We start from the raw sequence: 26,659 nt of genomic DNA, 5'->3' as shown, positions 1-26,659 counted from the left end.
GGTGAGGTAGATTCTCCTCAGTATATACACATAGAGGGGAGGTAGATTCTCCTCAGTATATACACATGCAGGTGAGGTAGATTCTCCTCAGTATATACACATAGAGGGGAGGTAGATTCTCCTCACTATATACACATACAGGTGAGGTAGATTCTCCTCAGTATATACACATAGAGGTGAGGTAGATTCTCCTCAGTATATACACATAGAGGTGAGCTAGATTCTCCTCACTATACACACAGAGGTGAGATAGATTCTCCTCAGTATATACACATACAGGTGAGGTAGATTCTCCTCAGTATATACACATAGAGGGGAGGTAGATTCTCCTCACTATATACACATACAGGTGAGGTAGATTCTCCTCAGTATATACACATAGAGGTGAGGTAGATTCTCCTCAGTATATACACATAGAGGTGAGCTAGATTCTCCTCACTATACACACAGAGGTGAGGTAGATTCTCCTCAGTATATACACATAGAGGGAGGTAGATTCTCCTCAGTATATACACATAGAGGTGAGGTAGATTCTCCTCAGTATATACACACAGAGGGGAGGTAGATTCTCCTCAGTATATACACATAGAGGGGAGGTAGATTCTCCTCAGTATATACACATAGAGGTGAGGTAGATTCTCCTCAGTATATACACATAGAGGTGAGGTAGATTCTCCTCAGTATATACACATAGAGGTGAGGTAGATTCTCCTCAGTATATACACATAGAGGTGGGATAGATTCTCCTCAGTCTATACATATAAAGGGGAGGTAGATTCTTCTCAGTATATACACATAGAGGTGAGGCAGATTCTCCTTAGTCTATACATATAAAGGGGAGGTAGATTCTCCTCAGTATATATAGACATAGAGATCAGTCAGCCAGTGAGGGCTTTCACTATATAGATAGACTAGCTGATATACCCGGCTTCGCCCGAGTTAATTTGACACTGGTGTTTTTCTGGTGTTCACACGGAAAATCTTATGAAGTCGTGGTTACTTTAGAGATACAGAGGAAAAACATATGTTCACCATTTTGCATAGAGGTGAGGTAGATTCTACTCAGTATATACACATAGAGGTGAGGTAGATTCTCCTCAGTATATACACATAGAGGTGAGGTAGATTCTCCTCAGTATATACACATAGAGGTGAGGTAGATTCGCCTCAGTATATGCACGCAGAGGTGAGGTAGATTCTCCTCAGTATATACACATAAAGGTAAGGTAGATTCTCCTTAGTATATACACATAGAGGGGAGGTAGATTCTCTTCAGTATATACACATAGAGGTGTGGTAGATTCTCCACAGTATATACACATAGAGGTGAGGTAGATTCTTCTCAGTATATGCACGCAGAGGTGAGGTAGATTCTCCTCAGTATATACACATAAAGGTAAGGTAGATTCTCCTTAGTATATACACACAGAGAGAGGAGGTAGATTCTCCTCACTATATACACATAGAGGTGAGGTAGATTCTCCTCACTATATACACATAGAGGTGAGGTAGATTCTCCTCACTATATACACACAGTGATGATGTATATTCTCCTCAGTATATACACATAGAGGTGAGGTAGATTCTGCTCAGTATATGAACATAGAGGTGAGGTAGATTCTCCTCCGTATATACACATGGAGGTGAGTTAGATTGTCCTCAGTATATACACATCTAGAGGTGAGGTAGATTCTCCTCAGTATATACACATAGAGGGGAGGTAGATTCTCCTCAGTATATACACACAGTGGTGAGTTAGATTCTCCTCAGTATATACATAGAGGTGAGGTAGATTCTGCTCAGTATATACACATAGAGGTGAGGTAGATTCTCCTCACTATATACACATAGAGGTGAGGTAGATTCTCCTCACTATATACACACAGTGGTGAGGTATAGTCTCCTCAGTATATACACATAAAGATTAGGTAGATTCTCCTCAGTATATACACAGGTGAGGTAGATTCTCCTCAGTATATACACACAGAGGGGAGGTAGATTCTCCTCACTATATACACATAGAGGTGATGTAGATTCTCCCAAGTAGATACACGTATAGAGGCGAGGTAGATTATCCTCAGTATATACATAGAGGTGAGGAAGATTCTCCTCAGTATATACACATAGAGGGGAGGTAGATTCTCCTCAGTATATACACACAGTGGTGAGGTAGATTCTCCTCAGTATATACACATAGAGGTGAGGTAGATTCTCCTCAGTATATTTACATAGAGGTGAGGTAGATTCTCCTCACTATATACACACAGTGGTGAGGTAGATTCTCCTCACTATATACACATAGAGGGGAGGTAGATTCTCCTCAGTATATACACATGGAGGTGAGGTAGATTCTCCTCAGTATATACACATGAATATTAGGTAGATTCTCCTCAGTATATACACATAGAGGTGAGGTAGGGTCTCCTCCGTATATACACATAGAGGTGAGGTAGATTCTCCTCAGTATATACATAGAGGTGAAGTAGATTCTCCTCAGTATATATACATAGAGGTGAAGTAGATTCTCCTCAGTATATACACAAAGAGGTGAGGTAGATTCTCCTCACTATATACACATAGGGGTGAGGTAGATTCTCCTCAGTATATACACATAGAGGTGAGGTAGATTCTCCTCAGTATATACACATAGAGGTGAGGTAGATTCTCCTCAGTATATACACATAGAGGTGAGGTAGATTCTCCTCAGTATATACACATAGAGGTGAGGTAGATTCTCCTCAGTATATACACATAGAGGTGAGGTAGATTCTCCTCAGTATATACACACAGAGGTGAGGTAGATTCTCCTCAGTATATACACATAGAGGTGAGGTAGATTCTCCTCCGTATATACACATAGAGGTGAGTTAGATTCTCCTCAGTATATACACATAGAGGTGAGGTAGATTCTCCTCAGTATATACACATAGAGGTGAGGTAGATTCTCCTCAGTATATACACATAGAGGTGAGGTAGATTCTCCTCAGTATATACACATAGAGGTGAGGTAGATTCTCCTCAGTATATACACATAGAGGTGAGGTAGATTCTCCTCAGTATATACACATAGAGGTGAGGTAGATTCTCCTCAGTATATGAACATAGAGGTGAGGTAGATTCTCCCAAGTATATACACGTATAGAGGCGAGGTAGATTATCCTCAGTATATACACACAGTTGTGAGGTAGATTCTCCTCAGTATATACACATAGAGGTGAGGTAGATTCTCCTCAGTATAAGAACATAGAGGTGAGGTAGATTCTCCCAAGTATATACACGTATAGAGGCGAGGTAGATTATCCTCAGTATATACACACAGTTGTGAGGTAGATTCTCCTCAGTATATACACATAGAGGTGAAGTAGATTCTCCTCAGTATATATACATAGAGGTGAAGTAGATTCTCCTCAGTATATACACAAAGAGGTGAGGTAGATTCTCCTCACTATATACACATAGGGGTGAGGTAGATTCTCCTCCGTATATACACATAGAGGTGAGGTAGATTCTCCTCAGTATATATACATAGAGGTGAAGTAGATTCTCCTCAGTATATATACATAGAGGTGAAGTAGATTCTCCTCAGTATATACACAAAGAGGTGAGGTAGATTCTCCTCACTATATACACATAGGGGTGAGGTAGATTCTCCTCAGTATATACACATAGAGGTGAGGTAGATTCTCCTCAGTATATACACATAGAGGTGAGGTAGATTCTCCTCAGTTAATACACATAGAGATGAGGTAGTTTCTCCTCAGTATATACACATAGAGGTGAGGTAGATTCTCCTCAGTATATACACACAGAGGTGAGGTAGATTCTCCTCAGTATATACACATAGAGGGGAGGTAGATTCTCCTCAGTATATACACACAGAGGTGAGGTAGATTCTCCTCAGTATATACATAGAGGTGAGGTAGATTCTCCTCAGTATATACATAGAGGTGAGGTAGATTCTCCTCAGTATATACACATAGAGGTGAGGTAGATTCTCCTCAGTATATACACATAAAGATTAGGTAGATTCTCCTCAGTATATACACATAGAGGTGAGGTAGGGTCTCCTCAGTATATACACATGGAGGTGAGGTAGGGTCTCCTCAGTATATACACATGGAGGTGAGGTAGATTCTCCTCAGTATATACACATAGAGGTGAGGTAGATTCTCCTCAGTATATACACACAGAGAGGGGAGGTAGATTCTCCTCACTATATACACACAGTGGTGAGGTATATTCCCCTCAATATATACACATAGAGGTTAGGAAGTTTCTCCTCAGTATATACACAGAGAGGTTAGGTAGATTCTCCTCAGTATATTAACATAGAGGTGAGGTTAACTCTCCTCAGTATATACACATAGAGGTGAGGTAGATTCTCCTCAGTATATACTCATAGAGGTGAGGTAGATTCTCCTCATTATATACACATATAGGTGAGGTAGGGTCTCCTCGGTATATACACATAGAGGTGAGGTAGATTCTCCTCAGTATATACACATAGAGGTGAGGTAGATTCTCCTCAGTATATACACATAGAGGTAAGGTAGATTCTCCTCAGTATATACACATAGAGGTAAGGTAGATTCTCCTTAGTATATACACACAGAGAGGGGAGGTAGATTCTCCTCACTATATACACACAGTGGTGAGGTATATTCTCCTCAATATATACACATAGTGGTGAGGTAGATTCTCCTCATTATATACACATAAAGATTAGGTAGATTCTGCTCAGTAAATACACTTGGAGGTGAGGTAGATTCTCCTCAGTATATACGCATAGAGGTGAGGTAGATTCTCCTCAGTATATACACAGAGAGGGGAGGTAGATTCTCCTCAGTCTATACACATAGAGGGGAGGTAGATTCTCCTCAGTATATACACAGAGAGGGGAGGTAGATTCTCCTCAGTCTATACACATAGAGGGGAGGTAGATTCTCCTTAGTATATACACATAGAGATGAGGTAGATTCTCCTCAGTATATACATAGAGGTGAGGTAGATTCTCCTCAGTATATACACATCGAGGGGAGGTAGATACGCCTCAGTATATACACATAGAGGTGAGGTAGATTCTCCTCAGTATATACACATAGAGGTGAGGTAGATTCTCCCCAGTATATACACATCGAGGGGAGGTAGATACGCCTCAGTATATACACATAGAGGTGAGGTAGATTCTCCTCAGTATATACACAGAGAGGGGAGGTAGATTCTCCTCAGTCTATACACATAGAGGGGAGGTAGATTCTCCTTAGTATATACACATAGAGATGAGGTAGATTCTCCTCAGTATATACATAGAGGTGAGGTAGATTCTCCTCAGTATATACACATCGAGGGGAGGTAGATACGCCTCAGTATATACACATAGAGGTGAGGTAGATTCTCCTCAGTATATACACATAGAGGTGAGGTAGATTCTCCTCAGTATATACACATAGAGGTGAGGTAGATTGTCCTCAGTATATACACATAGAGGTGAGGTAGATTCTCCTCAGTATATACACACAGAGGGGAGGTAGATTCTCCTCACTATATACACATAGAGGTGAGGTAGATTCTCCTCAGTATATACACATAGAGGGGAGGTAGATTCTCCTCAGTATATACACATACAGGTGAGGTAGATTCTCCTCAGTATATACACATAGAGGGGAGGTAGATTCTCCTCACTATATACACATACAGGTGAGGTAGATTCTCCTCAGTATATACACATAGAGGTGAGGTAGATTCTCCTCAGTATATACACATAGAGGTGAGCTAGATTCTCCTCACTATACACACAGAGGTGAGATAGATTCTCCTCAGTATATACACATAGAGGTGAGGTAGATTCTCCTCAGTATATACACACAGAGGGGAGGTAGATTCTCCTCAGTATATACACATAGAGGGGAGGTAGATTCTCCTCAGTATATACACATAGAGGGGAGGTAGATTCTCCTCAGTATATACACATAGAGGTGAGGTAGATTCTCCTCAGTATATACACATAGTGGTGGGGTAGATTCTCCTCAGTATATACACATAGAGGTGAGGTAGATTCTCCTCAGTATATACACATAGAGGTGAGGTAGATTCTCCTCAGTATATACACATAGAGGTGGGATAGATTCTCCTCAGTCTATACATATAAAGGGGAGGTAGATTCTTCTCAGTATATACACATAGAGATGAGGTAGATTCTCCTTAGTCTATACATATAAAGGGGAGGTAGATTCTCCTCAGTATATATAGACATAGAGATCAGTCAGCCAGTGAGGGCTTTCACTATATAGATAGACTAGCTGATATACCCGGCTTCGCCCGAGTTAATTTGACACTGGTGTTTTTCTGGTGTTCACACGGAAAATCTTATGAAGTCGTGGTTACTTTAGAGATACAGAGGAAAAACATATGTTCACCATTTTGCATAGTTCTCTGCGTTACCCAGGAAACACCACGTGGAGCCAACCATGCGACGTTTCTTTATATAAAATGACATCAGGAAGTGAGAGAATTCGATTACGTACATAAAATTTGGACACTAATTCTTTTGCGCTCAGAATGGAATAATCGAGTTGGGACCCATTAACTTTTCATATTTATGACACAATCAATGCTTGTGCCAAATTTCCCGTTTCTATGACACCGGGAAGTGAGAGATTTAGATTTTGTACGTAAAATTTGGACGGTAATTCTTTTGCGCATAGAATTGAGTAATCGAGTTGGGAGCCATTAGCTTTTTCTATTAATGACATAATCAATGCTCGTGCCAAATTTTAAGTTTCTATGGCACTAGAAAGTGAGAAAATTACATTCCGTACGTAAAATTTGGACGCTAATTCTTTTGCGCTAGAATTGAATAATCGAGTTGGGACCCAATTACTTTTCCTATTTTGGAGATAATCTATGCTTCTGCCAAATGTCATGTTTCTACGACATCGGGAAGTTGGAGAACTTTTGGCGAGTCTGTGAGTGAGTGACTGAGTGAGTGAGTCAGTCAGTGAGTGAGTCAGTGAGGGCTTTCGTCTTTATATATATAGATATTGGTTAGCTGTCATTGCTACCTCTGATCTTTCGTACCCAGCTGTCTTCACTGTAACATCACCACCTTTATGTGCCCATATTTCGGCTGAACCCCCGCATTTCTAGTTGCGCTCCCCTGTCAGTCGAGGTGCAGGGGATTCTTCTTTATGCTGCACTTGCTGCTTAAGCAGGACTAAAATGTGATGCAAAATCACGCGCCAGAAATGTGATGACATTCGTAAATCTGCCCTTGTTCTTGCTGTAGGGACTATTTTGCATGAGCCGAATGCTGGTCTTTCTCCACAGGTACTATTCCACCAATTAAGTCAGCACAAGGAGAGGGGGACGACGTGAAGAAACTGTTCTCCATCGCTTGTCCCGTCATCCTGGCCACATTGGGAGTCGCCCTTTTATTTATCATACGGAAGAAGAGGAAAGAGAAGAGACTGAAGAGACTAAGAGGTGAGGAGAGGTCTTCTCTGTCCTGATATGAAGTATTGACATGCCCCCCATATCCCACAAGAGGTTGCAGGATGTGTTAATGAGGTGCGTGTCCATTGAGCTCACCACATGCTGCACCAGCCGCCCTCATTGTGGGTCTTTGTACGCAGCTTCTGGGCCTTGTAATTAACCTTAATCAACGAGATCGGCACTCATATAAATGGCTTTTCCAAAGGACGATGCACTCTACATTGGGGGCGATCGCTCATCCCACTGCAGTATCAGCATTGTCTGCAGCACATTCCCCATTTACACAGTAAGATGTGCTGCCAACCATGAAACTGTTTGGTGCTACATAAGAGATGCAAGCTCATTGGTTGGATGATTGATGGCACTTTCTGACCCGGCAAAGCAGTGTTACCCATCGAGGATGAGTGGATCAGACTCACCAGCGTTCGGTTGCCCACCACTCTCTAGATACTAGGACAGAAGGGGAAGACAGGTGGGAACACCCACGCTGAGCCTCGGAGGATAACACCCCACTTTATGCCAGCCCCAATGCCTCTTCTACTCCAGCCCTCCTTTACTGTAAGGCTATTAGGTAAGCATTGTTCCTCAACAATCGGAACGCGGCGGCCTGTCTACATTCTATAGTCCTTCCTATCTCCTCCTCTCCATCGCCTCAGACTAGCAGGAATGGAGGAAGACGACTGAAGATACTTGGTCAGTAAGTTTCAACCCCCCCCCCCCCCCCCCCCCGCCGTCCTTAAACTTGTTCTCTATGCTCCAGAATTAGTATCTCCTATCATGCACTAAGCCACACAGAGCAGCGCTGCGCCGCACATCCTGGACCTTCAGCAGACCCTCAGAGTCAGCTGGCAGCTTTAGAATTGAGTATCTGGATTTTGGCTTTCTTCCCATTTCTGTTTCTGCCGCTTTCTGTCGCCGTGATGCATAAACAAAGAGTCCTGAAGTTAAAGGATATGTTTATTTTTCAGATGCAAAAAGTCTGGCGGAGATGCTGATCAGGTGAGGCGTGCCGGATGTCTTATGAGTGACCCCCTCCCATGTTCTCGTTACTGAGGGGCGGACTCCGTCTCCCCCACCCCCACCCGCCACATTGTGTGTTCTGCTTGTGTGAAATCATTTCTGATCCACGAGAACGAAATGCGTCTGCAGAACGCCACGTTTACGGATCTGCGCCGTTCTCCATTAGTCTTCAAGCTCATGACCTTTTCTGTTTTTACCAGCAAAAACAATCGCAGCTTTGATACACCTGTGAAGGGTCCGCCCGCCGGGCCGAGATTGCACATCGATATCCCCCGGGTCCAGCTGCTCATCGAAGATAAGGAGGGCGTCAAGCAGCTTGGTAAGAATATGCTCATACATGGAGGAGTCCAAAAGTAGCCTCCCCTCTAAGCATAACGTAACGCCGCACCCCAACCATCTCTGCAAGGCTGGGAACCCACTTACCCACACTTACCTCCATCGGTACCCACTTACCTTGTTGGGGCCCTCCAGCGAGTCCCCCTCAACCCCATTAGCATTGTGGTGAACCTTCCCAGGTGCATCTGGTGGACGGTCAGAAATGCTGCATCAGCCAGAACATGTAGTTCATCTGTATTAAGTCCCGGCCAAGAATATTGTATCATCTACATGTTCAAATATACCAAACCTACACTGAAAAGCCCCTTGATCAGAGCCTTCCCCCGGGACCATTTTAGATATTCCCCTCCCTTTCTATCAGAGCCCTCAGCCCTTTTATTAGAGTCCTCGGCCCCCAATTCGTCGCGTAAAATCACGTGACAAGTTTTCCGCGGATCCGTTTCAGTGTGAATCCACATTAGATGGGAAAATCCAGCGATCGGAGCGACTTCCAACGAGGCCGGTCATCGGTGCTAGACCAGTCATCAGTATCAGGGTCTCACCGACAACTGTGGGGGGATTCTCGTCTGACGGTGCGGAGAGTATACAGAGAATTGCGCGATCGAAGAAAACCACTGAAAGGGGTCGGAGGAGGATGTCAGGAATCGTTCAGGCTGCACAGTCAGCTGAATACAACGCTGGAGCTCCAACTAACGTGTCCGATCGCACAACTCGACGTTCCTCCACACGGATGGTATAACAGCGGACCACCAGTTTCAGCGCCATTGTGTCTAAGAGGAACAGAAAGACTCCAGCGGGCAAAAGAGCGCAAAACCTGTATCACTGAGCAGCAGGAAAACATCTCCTGGTCAGATGCATGAATCGATGACCCCTACTATAAGGCTGGTAGAGGTGGAGTAATGCAGAGGGAAGGTTTACTTGGTGCACCCGGGTCCTCTGTGGATGGACGCCATGATGAATTACTACAGTACTAAAGGCCAAGGGAGGTCCAGCACGTTAGCAGATGGGGGGCTCTAGTACAGGGGACGTTTAGAGTAGATGAGATCAGCTCTGGCTTGCACAGCTCAAGCCTTTCTCTCACCAACTTTCCTATATATAATGCATAGATGCTGGTTAGTCGTCACTATGCACCTACCACTTGTTACCCCCAGCATTCCCTTCTGCTGGAGGGTCCAGTCCACACGGCTCCCATTGAATTGCTAGCAGGGATGGGATTGGATATGAGATGCTTCCCTTTGTATTAGAGCCCTGACATTGCAGGAGGTGGCGCTATTATGGCACCTAGTACATTAGAATAACATTGCCGTATATGTTTTCTTCTTATTTCTTGAGCAGGTGACGATAAAGCGACTCTGCCCGTAACGGATCCAGAATTCAGCCCGACCGTGAATCCACAAAGTTTCTGCACTGGAGTTTCGTTGCATCACCCTGCGCTGATACAAAATACCGGACCGCTCATTGACATGTCTGACATTAGGCCGGGAACAAGTATGTGGTCAATTAACGTCCAAATGTTATCACTAGCAGCATGAAGTCGAGTCTCTATGTGTAGCATACCTTATTGTGGCCCCTTATGGCAAGAGCACAATTGCCTCTTTTCCACCCATTGAACCATTCCCAGCACGCTGTCAGCCCGCAGACCACCTTTCCTAACGTGTATCCATGATTACCTTAGGACACATATTTTATGCTAATGAGGGCTTAGCAGTCCAGTGGGCATGCCTAGAACATGCACCCAACGGAAGGATACTTTAAAGCCACGCCCCCCAGCGTGTGATTGTCCCTTATGTCATCCACATGGCCATCCCAGAAGCGATGTGCTGGAAGTCAGATGTAGAATGATGCATGTGCAGTGGAAGCTGAGGAGTCATTCATGTAATGTACAGAAAGCTTGTGTGTCCAAGGAGATCCGCCATGTCTCCCCCCTCCTTATTATATGGCTGCAGTAGGGCAAAAAGATTACTAAGCCCCATCCCAAAATAGTCCCTAGCCAAAGGTGCAACAGAAGGTTAACCCCTCAGTTCCCTGTAGGATAAGGCCGCATTCAGATGGTCATGTGCCAGTTGCTGGGGTGCAGCTTGCATCCTGCAGCACGCGGACATCCTCTCCATTGTGCGGGACCGTGCACGCTGCTCGTCCTTCTCTTGTCTGAATAGCCGCATTGACTTTAATGAGTCCAAGTTTACTCCTTTACAAACTCGGACAGAGTTCCGATATAAAACTTGTCTGTGTTAATTAGGTCTAAGATGCACAAAGTCAATCTAGGGTGACTCCTCTGGTCATAACACGCACCATCTGCTCTAACTGTAGATCCAGTTTCTCGGAAAAGTGTGAAGTCTGCTCACAGTACTCGGAACCGATATTCAAGTCAGTGGACGCTCACCAAGTGCCAGAGTTCGACCCCAGCACGGACTCTGACCTCCGACTGGAGGACTGTCGGTTCTCAACATGGCATTACTGTGACGGAGAGCGATAGTTACAGTGCCAGCCTTTCTCAGGACACAGGTACGCACGGGCCCTTATGTTCAACGCAGTTGTGTATCCATTGGGGAACAGTTGGCCTCTAGTCAGTAATGGTCATGGATCCTTTACCAGTCTCAGACAACACCCCTATATCGGGACATTTAGGCCCTGCCGCAGGAATGCCCCCAAAACAGCCATGTTTCATTTGAATTTCCATAAACCCCATCCTTTGGCGGGCACGTTTGCAGGCTTGTCCAACTAAATCTGGCTCTTTTGGCAAGCTGTGAGTTAATTCATTGCGTTTGGGCAGCACTTATTGTTTGCCATTTTTTTGTAGACCCTCTTCCTGAAGGGATTTTCCAGGGAGGCAAAATCCTTACCCAGATCTGCGGTGTTGGAACCTCCATTTCTGGCACAGTTCCGACAATGGGTCATGTGGTAGGGACCCTCTCTGTCATCATTGCAGGGGGCTGGCTTTCTGGATCATCTTAATAACTTGGCGAGCCCTCTACTTTGTTGTAGCCAATGAAAACGGAGGAGGGCTGGCTTAGTTAGTAATATGAGTGGAACAGCTAGCCCCTGCAACAACGTGGCGGGCACAAAGAAAGTACGTACCGCGTGACCACGTGTTAGAATCAAAGTAGCAGTGAGGTACCCTGGACAACCCCTTTAAGTACCTTATGCGACTTTGGGTCTGTGTACACCTCCTGCCAATGAGCCCTCGGCCTCTGCCCAAATGGACAGTCCCATGTTCTAAATAGAATATCCCCAATAAAGAGGTCCAGTTGGGGAACCAAATCTTGTCATTCTCTTTAACCCTTTCCAATCCACTGTCTGACGTCTAAAGACATTATGATTTAAGGCTGTACAGCTCCGATGTTGGAAGACGTCCGTCGGGGTTCTCTTACTGTATATTGCCAGCCTCTCTGCTGTCGGAGCCTATCCAATGTGTCACCTCATGTAGTACTGGGTTTAGCCACCAGATGGCGCCATTCTAGAACAGTAGAAAAAGAGTAAGCCCTCTAAAAAACCATGATACAAATTGGATTGGAAAGGGTTAAACCTTTTCTGACCTTTCTCTAATGAAAACTGACATTTGTACAGATGTATGTCTCTACATTTACAGGTCAGGAGACTTGTAGGCCATGCAGCGCTCCGGGGGGGCGGTGGGATAGTGTAGCTAGGCAGCTTCACCCTCTATCAGATGCCTTGTAACGGGACTAAGGAAATCGGCAGAAGCAGAGATTTCTCTGTTCTTGCCCCTCATCAGGGTGCAGCAGATTCTCTGGCTGGTCGGGTGAGAGGTCTGGGATTTGGGTTGGGAGGGCTACTGTTACTTCCCGTGGAGAGCACTAAGTAGGTATAAGGCAGTGCAATGCTCCCTGGGAAATTTGGTATGTGAATTGGAGAGGGTATTTGTATACTTTCTTTGCTGTATAGCGCCTCAGAGGAGTAGATCTGAAATCCATGTCTGTATGCTTCCTTTTGCAGATAAGGGTCGCAATAGTATGGTCTCCACAGAAAGTGCGTCATCCACGTATGAAGAACTCGCCCGTGCCTATGAGCATGCCAAGCTGGAGGAACAGTTGCAGCATGCCAAGTTTGAGATCACAGAGTGCTTCATCTCGGACAGTTCCTCTGATCAGATGACAACTGGAACCAACGACAATGGAGATAGCATGACCTCCATGAGCACCCCCTCGGAGCCCGGCATCTGCCGCTTCACTGCGTCCCCTCCCAAGCCACAGGACAGCGACCCAACCAAGAACGTGGCTGTGCCCATCCCCCACAGAGCAAAAAGTAAGCCACACCATTTCATCTGCTTTGTGTGTGTAAGAGCTAAATACAATCTGCGTCTAAAAATGACTTTCACTTGTTAAATATTACCCGTCACGTCGGTGGTCTTCTAGTAAATGCAGGCATTACATAACCCTCGCTTATTCAATGATGTCTGAAGGGTTAGACAGGATCACAGAAACAGGGCGCCTTTTCAGCCCATTGCTTCTAGTCTTTCCTTGTACAGATGAGAATAGGGCTGATCCCCCCTGCACTGTGACAGCCCTTCAGATATTTGTAGACAGCTATTAAGTCTCCTCTCAGCCTTCTCTTCTGCTAAACATTCCCAGAGCCTTTAATCGTTCCTTGGCCTTGGCCACAGTCCTTTTCATGTGAGTGGGCTTAAGCTACTACAGCGGGCACTGCCACTATGAAATGTACCATGCTGCACCTGCTATGCAGTGAAAAGGCTGCGCCGCTCACACAAGTACCCCTTTAAATGGCTGATCAGTGGAGGTCCCAAGTGGTGGACCACCACCAACTGTATTAATGGAAGAAACTTAGAGAAAAAAAGTGGCTGTAGGCGCAGTCCCGTTGCGCCCCTTCCTCAGTATTGTAGCTGGGACACACTGTACATATAATGGGGAATATGTTGACAAATAGGGGGGTAATTACATAAAATCATCACGAATCGCTCAATCTCACGCCAATATACAGAATTAATGGAAGAGAAATACAATCCCGAACCAAAACATCGGTTTATAGACTTTGGAACTCTCAAGTACTTGACGCTCCACTCCCTCGTTATTCCTCTCCTCTTTCATTAGTACTATGATATTGATGACCGGCCTAATGATCGCTCATCAAGAGTGGAGACTTGGAACCCCTTTGAGCAGCACTATAGCAGAAGCTGACTTGATCATAGTAACACCATGCCTCCAGTTCAGGCTATTATCCTGCAATGTTGACCAGAAGAAGGCAAAGCCCACCCATGAGGGGTCTTTAGGGAACCTCTTTTTAGGTAAAAATTCCTTCCCGACTTCAAATGTGTCAGTCAGCATAACCCCGAGACCACCGACCCTTCTGAGTAATGAGTGACCATAACACTTACCGTTGTGCTCTTTTCCTCTATTTCAGGTGAATATTGCAACCTCCCCATGTACATGAAATCTGATCCTCACTTTCGTAAGCCAGACCCTCATGACTCTTGTCCAGTGGTGCCCCCAAGAGAGGCATCTATGCGCAATCTTTCTCGGAGTTATCACTCCCGCCATCTTACATTGGAGCCCGGTGCTAAGCCCCCACCAGGTCTATCACACCAAGCCCCATCAAGTGTGAACTTACCTCAACGGACTCTACACATGGCTGGGTCGTCAGCCTCTGCCCCGTCAGCCCCAGCAGCTACGGCGCCCTCCGCCCCCGCTGACCCTGCTGCTTCTGCTGGACCTTTAGAAAATCGCCTGCCTACCCAACACAGCAAGATGGGGGGCTCCCGGGACTCTTTGCTGGAAATGAGCAGCTCTGGAGCTGGTCGGGCACAAAAACAAGGAGCTGGAGCCTACTCCAAATCTTACACTTTGGTCTGACACCTGTCCATGCAAACACCCCCCCACGTATTCACGGACTGCAGAGACCCCCCCTCCCCCCCGCCATGTCCTGGCTGTATTTCTATATTTTGAAAAACATTTAAAAAGAAAAAAAACACAACGGACGAATGAAGAATTTAACAAAAACTTGGTGATAAAAGACACATTTTGTATGAAAAATAGCTATTTTCTTCTTCGGGATAAAAAAATAAGAAAAGAAACCTGTATTTTATCTGTCGAAGGGTGAAGAGGTCAAAGTAAACGCGCGTGTGCGAGTCCGATGAGTGCAGAGTGAGCGTGCCGTGTGCAAGTGACCGTCCGGGTGCAGCAGCATGTTATACAATCTGGAGACCCGACGGAACCTTTAAAGTGAACCTAAAGCCATATCCGGTGTTTACAATCAATAAAGAGTTTCTAGAAAGTGCTTTGCATCGTGGCCTCGTGGTGAGGGATCGGTCGCCTCAAGGAAGGTCACGCTAGATGCAGCTCCATGGCAAACAGAGTGAGTCTGAGGAGTGCGTGGTGCTGGTGGTGTATAGAAGTCTATGTGCCTCCTGAACGGGACAGAACATTAAAGGTACTTTAAGTCTATGGCCTATTTATAGGATGAATTTAGATCAGTGGGGGTCCGACTCCAGGCGTTCCCCACCCCATCAGCTGATAGAAAGGTCCTCTGGTGAGTTCTGTGGACTCTCCATTGGTTACCAGGTAAAGCTCCATGCATACAATATTGGAGTTTACTGCAGCTTAGTCCCATTGAAATGAAGAGTCTGAGTTGCAGTACCAGGCAGAGCCACTACCAAATGTACGGCGCTGTGCTTGGTAAATACTGAGGACGCTGCAGCACTCATCCAAGCAATGCAATGCCTTCAATCAGTTAATTGGTAGACGTTCCATGATTTGGACTCCATCCAATCTGATCTTCATTATCTTCAAAGTCCCATAAAACCCACTTAAAGGCATATCCGGTTTTTACTAACGGATCAGTCATTTAAAGACATCCTCCATCTGAGCCTGTGTAGGAATGACTGATTTCTCCTCTTCTGCTAGCAGCGCAGTGTCAGGTTGGTCACATTGCCTTACAGATAAAGTCAGGGCTTGTCAGGCAGGACATCCATAGCAACCGGCCTGTCTGTCTAAGGTTACATGCTCTATACAATACTGTTTCCCCACTAGTGGACGGCGCCTCAATGTACCTCTGTATGCCTTGGATTTAAGAGCGCCCCCTGGATGCTGGACACAGGGAGGGATTTGTCACATTTGAGACCTTGCAGAGCCTAATATAGCAGCACATGGAAACCACAAGGCCCCTTACTGCGCGGCCTCCTCTGCGCACTGCTGGATACGCTCTTTCATGTATGTGAGGACAAAACCACATTTTTGTGCCAATATATTTTAGTGAATTTTCTCAAGGGAATAGTTCATTTTTTATTCAGAATTGTTTTAACCTATTAATGACCTCCATGTAGTCCTCTTACGATGGCCATTCAGGGTAAGTTTTCAGATGTGCCACCTCGTTGTGGTGGCACCTCAGGAGAAGATGGCAGCACTCTGCATGCTGCACTCTCAAAGCATAGGCGGCTACTAAGAACAAACTAGAACAATATGGGAAGGGAAGTGAAAGACACAAATACACAGGTAATTAATACAACTGAGACCCTCGCTATTAGAAGTGGGAAGAAAGAACAAAGACAAAAAATACAGAAGGCAAGTAGAGGAGCAAGAGACCCCGATCACAAACTAACATGTTTCTACACAAATGCCCAGAGCATGGGAAACAAACAAGGTGAATTGGAGCTCCTAACAGGAAGAGAAATATGATGTCATCAGCATCACTGACACTTGGTGGGATGATACGCATGATTGGATACAAGGCTTGAAGGATACAATGTATTTATAAGAAACACCTAATAAAGGGGAGGAGGTGTTGTGTTGTATGTTAGGAAAACATTCATCTCCACCGAGATTCAAGCTTCAGAGCTGGGAGTTCTGTAGAAACTGTTTGGGTAAGAATACAAGGAGAGAACAACAGAAAGGACCCCATTGTAGGCATTTACTATAGGCCGCCTGGACAAGCAGAAGATATGGAGGAACTCTTTGTACATCAGGTCAGAACAGTCAAAGGTCTAGGCCAACTCTATATAGCATCCACCTTATTGACCTGTGGTTTGAAGTCACCTCTGCCAATGATGTAGCCGGGGTATTTGGCTTCCTCCAAGCCTAAGGCACCATTTTCCAGGTTTATGGTCAAGCCCACATCCATTATTGCATCTAAGACCACCTATACTTTGCAAAGGTAACTTTCCTAATCTAAAGCCTAAGTGACCACATCATCCAAGAATGCAGTGGAGTAGTCACAGTGTGGGCTCACAATCCGGTCCATCAACCTCTGAAAAGTTTGGCAAAGATAAAAATGCTTTTTCCTCTTTGGCTCTATCTGTCAAGGGTATTGGCCAGTACAAGTGATAATGTATCTGGCGTTACCTAACCTCTCAATCAGCTCATCCACCCTTGGCATGGGGTAAGCATTGAACTTGGAGATTTTGTTTAGCTTTCTGAAGTCTTACAGAACCTCCCAGTGCCATGTGGTTTGGGAATCAGAACAATGGGGCTTGACTGCACACTCTTTATCTCCTCAATCACTCCTAGCTCCAGCATGCGCTTGACCACAGCAGAGATGGCTTCTTTAAGCGATTTTGGTATCTTGTATGGTTTTAGATTTACTTTCATCCTTGGCCCAGATATTAGGTCATGCTTTATTACATGGGTCGCCCGACCAGAACTTCCTTTTATTTCTCTGCAGAAACTCTTTGGCTCTTGTTGGTGTTCTGAGATGGATTCTCCTATTCAAGCTGCGGAAAAAGGTTGTTGCACATTTTCCGCCATAACACCCGAGGCACCCAACAATTCCCTATCCTTCCAGGGATCAATTAAATTAACATGGCAGATCTAGTTAGTGTACTTTATAACATGGCAGATCTAGTAAGGCTTTCTTCTCCCGGTTAGTGTACTTTATAATTTATGTCTTTAACCCTCTTTACTATTTCGTAGGGACCTTGCCACCTGGCGAGAAATTTGCTTTCCACCATAAGTACCAAGACCAGGACTTGGTCCCCAAGGTAACAACTTCTAACCTTGGCAGACCAATTACACACTCGGCTCTGAGCCTCTTGCGCCTTCTGCAGGTGTTCCCTGACTATAGGCATTATAGTAGCAATGCGGTCCTGCATCTGTGCCACATGCTCAATAATGATCTTGTAGGGAGTTGACTTTGTTTGCCATGTCTGTTTGGCTATGTCCAGCAGCCCCCTTGGGTGACGGCCATAGACCAACTCAAAGGGAGAGAACCCGGTAGACGCCTGTGGTACCTCTCTAATGGAGAACATCAGGTATGGTAACAGACGGTCCCAGTCACGACCATCTTTGGCTACTACCCTCTTTAACATTTACTTTAGAGTGTGAAATCTCTCTACTAATCCATCTGTCTGAGGGTGGTACACAGAGGTGCTTGATGTGAAAGAGGTGGCACAGTCCTTTCATTATCTTGGACATAAATGGTGCCCTCTGGTCAGTAAGGATTTCTTTAGGAGTCCCTGTCCTGGCAAAGAGGAGGGACAACCCGCGTACAATACTTTTGATAGTAAAGGGAGAGCTTCAGGATATTGTGTAGCATAATCTAGCACCACCAGGATATACTGATATTCTCTTGGGACCAACTAGATCCATCCTAATTCTTTCAAATGGCACCTCGATAATTGGTAAGGGGATTAACGGCTGCGAAGATGTGAGACAGGGGCGGTCACCTGACACGCAGGGCAGGATTCACAATATTCCTTTGTATATACCAGGCCAGTAGAACCTTTGTAGGACTTGGCCCTGTGTTTTATTAATCCCCAAGTACATGACTATATGCTATATCCAAGACCTTACGATATATGACCTGGGTACGAGCAGTTGTTCAACCACTGCCCCATTACTTTTAGTTACTCTATGTAGAGGTTTGTTGTTCATGGATGAGTGGGGAAACTGCTGCTCGGCACCTGGTTCTTACGGCACACCATTCATGAACACAATACTCTCCCGCGTGTTTACAAGAGTGGGATCCCTCAACTGCGAAGTCCCAAAGTTTACCTGTGAAACATCTAGTTCAGAAACTCCCTGAGCTGGAGGAGGATCCTCATCATCTCCTGCAGACCTGCAATGGAAAGTTGACCCATTTCTCCTCAATGTCCACAGTGGTGCTGCTGTCAGGATAAGGCAAATAATCACCAGGGATTACATTATGTTCTTTAGATTTAGGCAATACTTTCCCCCCCAAGTCCCAAAACTGAGGAAAATCACACCCCAATATCGGACTGTAATAATAATCTTTAGTTGTATAGCCCCCAACGTATTCTGCAGCGCTTTCAAGGCACATGAGGAACACAAACTATACGAAAATCACAGAAATGACAAAAGTTACATGTGGTATTCAATTATTTGGAAGCAAACAGGGTGGGTGATACACAAGGTACAGGGGCAGGAGGTGAAGCAAGAGGGAAAACAGCAATGCGATAACATGTGATATACAGTTTTAAGAACACAAATGGGGTTGGGGCACAACAGGAGGTGGGGGGCAGGAAGGGTACATGCTAGGCAAAAGTGTAATGTCATAGGGAGGGGCAAGGGGTATATTGTGGGGGTGAGGGACTAGATCAGGAGGCTAGGTATGCTTCCTTGAACAGGTACGTCTTTAAGGCATGTCTAAAGGTCCGTTGTCAGGGATTGCCCAGATGTTTTGGGGTAGAGTGTTCCAGAGGATCGGTGCAGCTCTAGAGAAGTTCTGGAGGTGAGCATGTGAGGTTCGTATTAGACCAGTATTTAGTCTGAGTGTGTTAGCAGAGCGGAGAGCGCAGGATACGTGATGTCCAGACAGGAGGAAAGTTATGTACGGTGGCGCGGCGCCATGGAGAGGTGATGCGTTTGCATTGAATTCTATATTTGACGGGCAGCCAATGCAGCAACTGGCATAGTGTAGGGGCATCCGAAAAGTGGCTGGATAGGAAGATGAGTCTGGCTGCCGCATTTAGTTTGGATTGGAGAGTCTGATGCTGGGAAGGCTAATGAACGGCGAGTCGCAGTAGTCGAGTTGGGAATGAATGAGAGTGACAACGAGTGTCTTTAGCGTGTCCATGGTGAGGAACGGTTGGATTTTAGCAATTTCTGAAGTGCAGGTGGCATGTTCGGCCAGAGATTGGATGTGGGGGGTAAAGGAGAGGTCAGAGTCCAGTGTGACCCCAAGGCAGCGGGTGTGCTGTCTGGGGGTTATGGTGGTGCCAGACATGGATATGAAGATGCTGGGGGGAAGTCGGCTGGCACAAGGCAGAAAGACGAGAAGGTCAGTTTTCAAGAGATTTAGTCTAAGAAAGAGGGAGGAGATAGTATTAGAGACGGCGGACAGACAGTCATGATATTTTGGAGGAAAGGTGCGGAAATCTCACGAGGTGTATAGCTGGGTGTCGTCAGCGTAGAGATGGTATTGGAGGCTGAATCTGCTGATGGTTTGTCCAATAGGGGCTGTGTATGTAGAGAAGAGAGGGGGGCTGAAGACCAAGCCCTGGGGGACCCTAACAGCAAGGGGAAGAGAAGAGGAGGGGGCTTAGGATCGAACCCTGGGGGACACCAACAGCGAGGGGCAGCAGAGAGGAGATAGAGCCATCGAAGGAGACGCTGAATGAGCAGTCAGAGAGGGAGAAGGAGAACCAGGAGAGAGCAGTATCCTTTAGGCTGATGGAGTGAAGCAGAGCAAGGAAAAGGTCATGGTCAACAGTGTCAAACACAGCGGAGAGGTCAAAGAGGATCAGTAGGGAGTAGTCGCCCCTCAATTTGGCATCCTCAGGTCGTTTGATACTTTTGTGAAGGCAGTTTTAGTCGAGTGTAGGGGACAGAAACCAGACTGGAGGGGATTGAGGAGAAGAGAGTTGTCAGAGAGAAAGCGTGTGAGGTGGGAGTAGACAAGGCATTCTAGTAGTTTGGAGATGAAGGGGGTTTGAAACGGGTCGGTAGTTGGCAGCGTCGGTCGGGTCAAGAGTCAGTTTCTTTAGCAAAGGGGATATGATGGAGTGTTTGAATGAGGAGGGGAAAATACCAGAGGTTAGGGAAAGGTTAAAGATGGTGGTAAGGGGGGTAATGACAGCCAGGGAGAGGGACCGGAGGAGTTGAGAGGGAAGAGGGTCGCTATCACAGCTCGTGGGGTGGGCCATGGAAAGCAGTCTGGAGACTTCTTCCTCTTTCTTTGGTTCTAGTATAGATAATGAGTGAGTGATGGATGCAGTGCTGCAGAGACCAGTATCGGGGCTAGCGGTGCAGTGTTCGGAGATGTTTTCAAGTTTTTTCTTTGACGTAGATGGCTAGCTCTAGAGCACTGAGAACTGTCATGGGGTCTTGTTCTTTGGGGCTGAGGAGGAAGTGGAAGGTGTCGAAGAGTCATCTGGGATTGAGGGATAGTGAGAAGACGAGGGAGGTGAAATAAACTTGTTTGGCATGGTGGAGGGTGAGGTTGTAGGTTTTGAGTATAAATTTGAAGTGGGTGAAGTCTGCGGGCTGTTTAGATTTGTGCCACAGATGTTTGGCACACCTAGAGCACCGCCGGATGAAACGCTTTGGGGGCATGAGCCAAAGTTGTTGTGGTCTGCAGTGGATAGCTCAGGTCATGGGATGTCGCTTCATCCACAGCGTGTCTGAAGGTGGTGGAGTAATGTTGAACAGCCAGGTTGGGGCATGAGAGTACAGGAATGGGGGACAGGGAAGACTGTACGGTCTTGGCAAACTGCTGCGTGTGCACGGTCTGGAGCTTCCTAGAGATCATAGAATGGTAGAGTTGGAAGGGACCTCCGGCGTCATCTGGTCCAACTCCCTGCTCAATGCAGGACTCACTAAACCATCCAAGACAGATATTTGTCCAGCCTCTGAAGACTTTCATTAAAGGAGGACTCACCACCTCCCATGGTAACCTGTTCCACTCATTGATCCCCCTCACTTTCTAATATCTAATCTGTGTCTCCTCCCTTTCAATTTCATCCCATTGTTTCTAGTCTTTCCTTGTGCAGATGAGAATAGAGTTGATCCCTCTGCGCTGTGACAGCCCTTCAGATATTTGTAGACAGCTAGTAAGTCTCATAGAATCATAGAATGGTAGAGTTGGAAGGACCTCCAGGATCATCGGGTCCAAACCCCTGCTCAGTGCTTGATTTACTAAATCATCCCAGACAGATATTTGTCCAGCCTTTGTTTGAACACTTCCAATGAAGGAGAACTCACCATCTCCCATGGTAACCTGTTCCACTCATTGATCCCCCTCACTGTCTAATATCTAATCTGTGTCTCCTCCCTTTCAGTTTCATCCCATTGCTTCTAGTCTTTCCTTGTACAGATGATAATAGGGCTAATCCTTCTGTACTGTGACAGCCCTTCAGATATTTGTAGACCGCTATTAAGTCTCCTCTCAGCCTTCTCTTCTGCTAAACATTCCCAGATCCTTTACCCGTTCTTCATAGGACATGATTTGCAGACCGCTCACCATCCTGGTAACTCTTCTCTGAACTTGCTCCAGTTTGTCGATGTCTTTTTTTAATGTGGGGTGCCCAGAACTGGACCCAGTATCCCAGATGAGGTCTGACTAAGGAAGAGTAGAGGGGATAATGACCTCACGTGATCTAGACTCGATACTTCTCTTAATACATCCCAGAATTGTGTTTGCCTTTTTGGGTGCTGCATCACATTGCTCACTCATGTTCAGTCTATGATCTATTAGTATACCCAAGTTTTTTTCACATGTGCTGCTGCTTAGGCCAATTCCTCCCATTCCGTATGTGCTTTCTTCATTTTTTTTCTTGCCCAGATGTAGGACTTTGCATTTCTCCTCTCAGCCTTCTCTTCTGCCAGCTAAACATTCCCTTAACCGCTCCTCATAGGATGTCATTTGCAGACCGCTCACCATCCTGGTATCTCTTCTCTGAACTTGCTGCAGTTTGTCTGCCTTTTTTTTTTTTTAAGGGGGGTGCCCAGAACTGGACCCAGTATTCCAGATGAGGTCTGACTAATGAAAAGTAGAGGGGGATAATGACCTCATGTGATCTAGACTCTATGCTTCTCTTAATACATCCCAGAATTGTGTTTGCTTTTTTGGCTATTGCCTCACACAGTTGAGTCATGTTCAATCTATGATCTATTAGTATACCCACTTTTTTTGTCACTTGTGCTGCTGCTTAGCCCAATTCCTCCCATTCTGGAGGCGCTTTTTTCATTTTTCTTGCCCAGATGTAGGACTTTGCATTTCTCCTTGTTAAATACCATTCTGTTAGTCAATGCCCACTGTTCAAGCTTGTCTAGATCTTTTTGAATACACTCTCTCGCTCTTCCCTAGTGCTAGCTATCCCTCCTAGCTTTGTTGTCGGCAAATTTGATCAGTTTCCCATCAATTCCCTCCTCCAGATCATTTATAAAAATGTTGAACAACACTGGGCCTAGGACAGAGCCTTGTGGTACCCCTTTCGATACATTCTTCCACTTGGATGTGCAGCCATTTATGACCACTCTTTGAGTACGATCACTCAGCCAGTTCTGAATCCACCTAACAGTTGCCTTGTCAATCCCAGATTTGGTCATTTCATCAATAAGTCTGGTATGAGATACTTTGTCAAATGCTTTACTAAAGTCAAGATATCCACATATCTACCGCATTTCCCTGATCAACCCAGTCGGTGATTCTGTCATAGAAGGAAATTAGATTTGTGTGGCATGACTTGTTTGTTACAAACCCATGCTGGCTCTGGTCAATTACTCCAATTTTATCCAAGTACTTGCATACATGCTAGTTTCCTGGATCCACCTTCTTCCCTTTTTCGAGGGATAGTTGCCCTTTTCCAATCTTTTGGGACTTCTCCTGTTATCCAGGAATTTTCACAGATTATGGCGAGTGGTTCAGCAATTACCTCCGCTGCTTCCTTTAGTATCCTAGGATGTAACTTATCTGGACCTTGAGACTTGGATTCATGTAAGTTAGCTAAGTGTTCCCTCACCATCTCTCTGCTTACAGATAGCCTGCATTCTTTTATTCCCCCAATAGCACAAAGATCAGTTGATGTTACATCTACTTTCTGAGAGAAAACAAATACAAAATAGGAATTTAAATGTTCGGCCTTCTCACCATCATTCTTAACCAATTCACCATTTTCATCCTGTAAGAATCCAATAGCATCTGTGACTTTTCTTTTGCTTTTGACCCATAAAATCCTCTTTTATTGCTTTTGACCTCTGTTACAAACCTCAATTCATTATCAGCTTTAGCTTTTCTGACCCTTGCCCTACTGTTTCTGCAGACCCCATTATATTCTTCTTTAGATATTTCCCTCCTCTTTCCATTTGATAAACATATTTTTCTTCCTCTTTAACATGTGTACAAGTTCTGTGTTCATCCATCCTGGTCTCTTTAAATGCTTCCCATTCTTCCTTCTTTTAGGGATTGGTAACGATTGTGCTCTGAGAATCTCATTTCACAATATTTCCCAACCTTCTTGGATATTTCTGTCCTTAAGAACATCCAGCCATTGGATTCTTCCTCTTTCTAAGTTCAGTAAAATCTGCCTTTCTGAAATCCAACCTTGAGGTCTGAGTTTTCTCAGGTCTTCCTCCCTTGTTATTCAACATCCAAGGATATCATGATCACTGCCTCCTAAGGTCCCAGCCACCCTTACTTCCTCAACCATTCCCTCCCTATTGGTAAGAATTAGGTCCAAGTTAGCAGATCCCCTTGTTTTCTCTTCTACCTTCTGGAAGATAAAGTTGTCAGTAAGAGCGGATAAGAATCTGTTGAATCCATTAATTTTACCTGAGAGATTCCCAACAAATGTCTGGATGGGTAAAATCTCCCATGATCACTATGTTGGGCTTCTTTGAGAGCTTGGCCATCTGATCTAGAAAGAGTTCCTCCATATCTTCTGCTTGTCCAGGCGGCCTATAGTAAATGCCTACAATGGTGTCCTTTCTGTTCTCTCCTTGTATTCTTACCCAAACAGTTTCTGCAGAACTCCAATTCTCTGAAGCTTGAATCTCTGTGGAGATGATGCTTTTCTAACATGCAACACAACACCTCCTCCCCTTTTTTTCAGTCTGTTTCTTATAAATAAGTTGTATCCTTCAAGCCTTGTATCCAATCATGCGTATCATCCCACCAAGTTTCCATGATACCGATGACATCATATTTCTCTTCCTGTGTTAAGAGCTCCAATTCTCCGTGTTTGTTTCCCATGATCTGGCCATTTGTGTAGAAACATGTTAGTTTGTGATCGGGGTCTCTTGTTCCTCTACTTTCCTTCTGAATTTTTTGTCTTTGTTCTTTCTTCCCACTTCTAATAGCGAGGTTCTCAAATGTATTAATTAGCTGTATATTTTTGCCTTTCAGTTCCCTTCCTATATTGTTCTAGTTTAAAGCTCTCCTAATCAGTGAAGCAAGGCGCCCACCAAATATATGCTTACCTGTATGTAAGGTGCAACCCGTCTCTAGCAAGTCCATCATATAGGTAATTCACACCATGGTCTAGAAATCCAAATCTTTGCTGACGGCACCATCGATGTAGCCACTTGTTCACCTCTAGAATTCTGTTCCATCTTCTTATTCCATGGCCATCCACTGGGAGGATGGATGAGAAGACCACCTGAGCTCCTAGTTCCTTCACCTTCTTTTTGAGGTCTTCAAAGTCTCTGCAGATAGTTGCAGTGTCATTTGTCCCTATATGTATTAGTAGGAATGGGTGGTGTTCTGTAGGAGTCTTGACAGCCTATCAGACACATCTCTGATTTGTGCCCCTGGAAGACAGCACACCTCTCGTGAGGTGTCAGGTCTGCAGACAGCGGCCTCTGTTCCTCTCAATAGGGAATCCCCCACAACTACCACTCCAATTTTCTTCTTCACAACAACAATACTTCTTTTTCTCCATTCAAGAGGACTGTGTGCGCTCACTACACAGTTCTTTGTGGGTAGTCATTTCTTGCTGTACCTCTTTCTCCTCTGCTCTTTGTGGGTAGAGTCATTTCTTGCTGTACCTCTTTCTCCTCTCCTCTGTTCTTTGTTGGTAGAGTCATTTCTTGCTGCACCTCTTTCTCCTCCGCTCTTTGTGGGTAGAGTCATTTCTTGCTGGACCTCTTTCTCCTCTGTTCTTTGTGGGTAGAGTCCTTTCTTGCTGGACCTCTTTCTCCTCTGTTCTTTGTGGGTAGAGTCATTTCTTGCTGGACCTCTTTCTCCTCTGTTCTTTGTGGGTAGAGTCCTTTCTTGCTGGACCTCTTTCTCCTCTGTTCTTTGTGGGTAGAGTCATTTCTTGCTGTACCTCTTTCTCCTCTGTTCTTTGTGGGTAGAGTCATTTCTTGCTGTACCTCTTTCTCCTCTGTTCTTTGTGGGTAGAGTCATTTCTTGCTGTACCTCTTTCTCCTCTGTTCTTTGTGGGTAGAGTCATTTCTTGCTGTACCTCTTTCTCCTCTGTTCTTTGTGGGTAGAGTCATTTCTTGCTGTACCTCTTTCTCCTCTGTTCTTTGTGGGTAGAGTCATTTCTTGCTGTACCTCTTTCTCCTCTCCTCTGTTCTTTGTGGGTAGAGTCATTTCTTGCTGCACCTCGTTCTCCTCTGTACTTTGTGGGTAGAGTCATTTCTTGCTGTACCTCTTTCTCCTCTGCTCTTTGTGGGTAGAGTCATTTCTTGCTGTACCTCTTTCTCCTCTGGTCTTTGTGGGTAGAGTCATTTCTTGCTATACCTCTGTCCTTCTGCTCAGGAACCAGTAACAGCCCCTCCCTATGTGAGAACCTTGTACCGGTTTCTGATCAGTATGGGTGCTGGCTGACTCCTGATCCTCCTGCTTTTTTGGGTCACATGCTTCCATTCCTCGGCTTCTGCAGGTACTCTGGACATTTCTTTTCCTTCTACATTTTGAAGACTTTTTTTTACTCTGTCAAGGAAAT

The 26,659-nt window shown here is 45.2% G+C and overlaps 1 protein-coding gene across 1 annotated transcript in view; it reads left to right on the top strand.

Moving 5' to 3' along the window:
- The window catches only part of DSCAML1 (DS cell adhesion molecule like 1), a 334,339-nt gene extending 319,282 nt beyond the window's left edge, over window positions 1-15,057 (top strand). The window contains exons 27-33 of the mRNA XM_066606025.1: window positions 7,327-7,482; window positions 8,460-8,490; window positions 8,712-8,830; window positions 10,183-10,335; window positions 11,158-11,352; window positions 12,802-13,110; window positions 14,224-15,057. Coding sequence (XP_066462122.1) covers window positions 7,327-7,482; window positions 8,460-8,490; window positions 8,712-8,830; window positions 10,183-10,335; window positions 11,158-11,352; window positions 12,802-13,110; window positions 14,224-14,672 — 1,412 coding nt within the window. The 3' untranslated portion in view covers window positions 14,673-15,057. The remainder of the gene's footprint in view (window positions 1-7,326; window positions 7,483-8,459; window positions 8,491-8,711; window positions 8,831-10,182; window positions 10,336-11,157; window positions 11,353-12,801; window positions 13,111-14,223) is intronic.
- The last annotated feature ends 11,602 nt before the right edge of the window (window positions 15,058-26,659 follow it).

Source organism: Eleutherodactylus coqui, chromosome 6, assembly GCF_035609145.1.
Source record: "Eleutherodactylus coqui strain aEleCoq1 chromosome 6, aEleCoq1.hap1, whole genome shotgun sequence".
In the NCBI taxonomy this organism is placed as follows: domain Eukaryota; kingdom Metazoa; phylum Chordata; class Amphibia; order Anura; family Eleutherodactylidae; genus Eleutherodactylus; species Eleutherodactylus coqui.
Note: the sequence above shows the minus strand (reverse complement) of the source record. Positions and strands in the feature narration are given on the sequence as shown.